At 40.8% G+C, this 4,131-nt stretch overlaps 1 protein-coding gene across 1 annotated transcript in view; it reads right to left on the reverse strand.

Moving 5' to 3' along the window:
• The window catches only part of LOC118425055 (ABC transporter G family member 9-like), an 8,474-nt gene that overhangs the window by 2,832 nt on the left and 1,511 nt on the right, over nucleotides 1–4,131 (reverse strand). The window contains exons 4-11 of the mRNA XM_035833872.1: nucleotides 3,645–3,806; nucleotides 3,262–3,355; nucleotides 2,825–2,888; nucleotides 2,221–2,378; nucleotides 1,722–1,795; nucleotides 1,126–1,275; nucleotides 627–684; nucleotides 35–249 (exon numbers count right to left, since the gene is read on the reverse strand). Of these exons, the coding sequence (XP_035689765.1) occupies nucleotides 35–249; nucleotides 627–684; nucleotides 1,126–1,275; nucleotides 1,722–1,795; nucleotides 2,221–2,378; nucleotides 2,825–2,888; nucleotides 3,262–3,355; nucleotides 3,645–3,806 (975 nt within the window). The remainder of the gene's footprint in view (nucleotides 1–34; nucleotides 250–626; nucleotides 685–1,125; nucleotides 1,276–1,721; nucleotides 1,796–2,220; nucleotides 2,379–2,824; nucleotides 2,889–3,261; nucleotides 3,356–3,644; nucleotides 3,807–4,131) is intronic.

Consider the following 4,131-nt stretch of genomic DNA (forward strand, 5'->3'; position numbering starts at 1 on the left):
CATTCATCTATTCCCTCCTTCCGTCCAACCTCACCTGTGCAGTGAGTGCACTCAGCATGAGAAGAATCCATGTAGAGAAGAAACCAGCAGCATTGCCGAACCCACACATGGGATAACACACTGAGATCATCACAGTGGGGAGGAGCAGCATGAGGGGAGCCTCGCTCGTCACCTTAGCCAGGTAGTAGGATGACAGGCGGTAGGACCCAGCCAGCCGCTCTTTGTTCACCACAAGTCTCTCTGATGGAACTGTTAAAAGAATAAATGCAGAAATACCTTTATTTTCAACTTTCTTCACGACAAGTGTCACGACAATTGTCAACTAAGGTCTGCCTGCACATTTCTAAACTATCTAAAGTAATGTTAATGTTATATGTAAATGTCTTTATGTTGTCCTTGTCTTTTCATATGGAGCCTGGGCCTGATACAGACAATAAATAATTATGGTGATGATTTTCTTACACTATTCCGTATCAACTTTACTTGACAGTTTACAAAAGTAATAAACATTGAAGTTAGCATGTTTGTTGAGTTGCCATTCTTCAAGTAATATTGATGGAAATCAGTAAAAGGAATATCATGTATTTACTTTCTTTCTGTGGTTTAAAAGAAATGACATTACTTACATGCTAACAGGGCATCAGCCATAGGCATGAACCCCCAGTAGGTGATCAAGAAGAAAATCTGAAAAACATACAAAATGAATAAATAACTTTTCCATGGAGTTTAGTTATCGTAAGTAGTACTACATATTATATCATAGTTTAAACTTGAAGAGCATGCATCACTGTACATAACGTGTAGTTCTAACATAATTCAGAGGCACATTTCTTTGCAAGAGGAGTGAAGGAAGCTGTGTACATGATATCACTAAGCTGAGCCCACTGTCCAACACTGAACAGAGACGGGGGGCGACATAGGTTATCTGCCACCTACAACCCGTTACTGCAGTCACATGGCTCAAACATAGCATCCTGGGAGCTGCAGTAGATCATAGATGGGTCCATTCTGTGAACAAGACTGATCACAGAGTCAACCGAAAATTCAACTACCTTTATGTTGGTTACATAAAGTTAAGCTGTTTCATAACCCTACATCTCAGTCTATAAATCTCAAGAAACTTACGGCTCCGGAGACGTCTCGAATCTTCTCCTCAACGAGGGACGTCTGGAACCAGACCAGGGCGAGGATCAGGGTCACCGCGATGTTCTGTATCCAGTTTAGGCGCGAGTACAGCCGAGGCTTGGCCTCTTTGAAGTTTCTCTGGGTCAAAACCTGACAAAAACAAAATAACAAATGACTGCTTGCTCAACTGGCGACTAGTAGCATATTTGTTTTCACATGACCTCACATAATTTGCTTGTTGTACAGAACGCATATACTGTAAATGCATTTTCTGAAGTTTGTAGGGATTTAATTTTGCGGTAACGGGAACGTGGAGTGTTCGTGGTGGTTTCAAGTTCGCGGTAAGACTGGCTCGCGGAAACCACAAACATAAAACCAGCGCAAACATTTCTGCATTTACAGTAATTTGCTAGTTGCACAGAATTGAGTCAGTGAAGTCAAGCTTGCCTATTGAAGCTTGATGTTTCTGACTTAGGGACAGGAGATACTGCTACAGTTATTGCTATGGACCACTCTTCATTTTCAAAATTCATTTTCATCAAAAACTTGATTAAGAAAAACAAAACTTGATTAAGAAAAAAAAAATTGACAATCACCTTGTATTGTGTCAGGAATCCCGTTGGCCACTTTGCCTCCTTGTCACTCTCCCCCATGTCCACAGCTACTGCACCTGGTGGGAAATACAGTTTATGGGTAGAGATATCAAGACAGTAGAAGAAGAATGATTTTAGACATTTGTTGTGTGATTTGTCAGCATTTCTGACCTTGGAATTGTTTTTATCTGTGTAACATTGCTTGCGTATGTATGCATATACATGTACATGTATGTCAGCGGCACTGGGGGGCAGGGGTGGCGGTCCTCAATTAGTAAAAGCAAGTGTATTGTCAATAGAAATGCCAGTAATGTAGTCTGCTAGCAAAATTTGCCCCATACAGGAAATAGAGGATCAAGATTTCAAAATTTTCCTGAGGGAGCCTGCGGACAATCCCACGTGCTGAAGATTAGGTCAACAATAGTTCACTGGTACAAACTTTTTTAATGAAAACTACCATATCACAACCATACATGCATCTATATTCTATACTTGTACTCACCATTAGGAAGGTGGTTCAGATGAACATCTTTTGGATCCAGGCCGTTCCTGTGGTTCTGTCCACTGATGGTTCCGATGCCTCCGTTTTGTGTGCTGTTTTTTCTACTGGTTGAGAAGGTTTCACTGGAGTCTGTCAGGGGGGACAGGGGCGAAACTTTCCTGTAAGATGAGGAGACAGAAATAAATAAATTCTGTAAAAACACAAAATATCTACAAAACTTTAATAATAATATCTAAGAAATGGCATACAGAAATCAAATTTGTATTGAAATAAAGATTTTTCAATCTCATATGTAGTACATGGACTTAACAGTTGGAGTATGACTGTGTTATACAGCAATTAAAGGAGGTTTTTAAAGTGCAATCTGTACTACATTGTACTACATTACTATTGAGGAGCTTCAGGTGTTAAACTTCTGCATGTAAAAGAACCTATTCATCAAGAAGCATAGGGTAGGAATAACCACAGTAAACTACAACAGGTGTGCTTGGTTGAAAATGTGAGCCAGTCCTCATTACACTACTACATGTAGTTACAGGAAAAGCATCAGGCTTCACCTCAGTTCAGGATGACAAAAGAAGAGGACAATTATCATTTGTCTCACCTCATCTCGTTGGAGGCACTGATGATTTTCTTCTCCACTTCTTCACTTTCTTTCACTTTCTCCACTGGAATAAGGAAAAAAACATAGCGTTTGATTTGAAATATTGTAATTCACTTTGTCTTCTTGGTACAAAACTTTCACGGTCTGAGAAAATTTAAATTGTTCTCGGAACTGAATGTTCACGGTGGCAGCAGGTGCACATGAAAAAGTCTTTTATACTATTTATTATCGGTAATGATACGTTCACGTTAGTCATCACCATGAAAACCGTGGTAATACCATAAAGTAATGCAGATATGTATACATGTGTAGCTGTATTGGATGTACACGATTTCCTAATACAATCGTATACAAAGGAATTGACAAAGTAACAACAAAGGTATGACAGACCAAAACAAAGTAAGCAGTAACTTTTTGAGTGAGGTTTATAAACTTACAGATGAAGTCAGCAGGGTTGTAGTTAGGCTTGGGCTGCATTCCCAGTCTGCTGAAGAACTCCAGGATGTTGTGGGCGTCTCCAAAATACGCAATCTGGGAAATACAGAAGCATGATTTAGTGCTAAAAGTTAAAGTCCTGTGAAACAACCAGAGGGGTGAGTAGAACAAAAAGAAACAACATGCCAACACCCAGGATCGAACCTGGGGCGGCAGATTACAAATCCAACATGCAAACCACAACACCAAAAGCTCAGAGCTGTTGGCGTGGTCAGTTTGGCAGCGCTTGAACCCCACTGTTACACCTGCACCAAACACGTGTCATATCTGACTGGAAGATTAGTTCGCAGATTAGTTATTGAATAGTGGTTATTGTTTGGCTCACCTCTCCATCCGCCATGAGTAGCAGCTTGTCAAACATGTGGTATATCTGACTGGAGGGTTGGTGGATGGTGGTGACCACAGTCTTGTTGTGCTGCTCTGTGTAGTGCTTTACTGTTGTCATCAGGCTGTAGGCTGTGCTGGAGTCCAGCCCGGACGTCGGCTCCTGGAGACGGGAAAATAAACTTGTAAAATCGTGTGGCGCAATGGCCCATAACCCATAGGTTCTGGGTTCAAATCCGTTGATATGCCACTGCAATTGCAATTCAGGCCTTAGGCTGCAACAGTTTTTTAATCTAATAAACCATTTCATTCAAACCTTTTCAATGACATTCATATTGACTGTCCTTGCACTGTATAGGACTTTCCTCACTTCATTCAGGACAAAATGCAGGACGTTAAATGGAGGTCCCGTGTTTGAGAATATTCTACACGGGCGAGCACATATAAGAACCCAGCACAATTATTGAAATTTGTGGGGGTCCTTCATG

Source organism: Branchiostoma floridae, chromosome 10, assembly GCF_000003815.2.
Source record: "Branchiostoma floridae strain S238N-H82 chromosome 10, Bfl_VNyyK, whole genome shotgun sequence".
NCBI lineage: Eukaryota > Metazoa > Chordata > Leptocardii > Amphioxiformes > Branchiostomatidae > Branchiostoma > Branchiostoma floridae.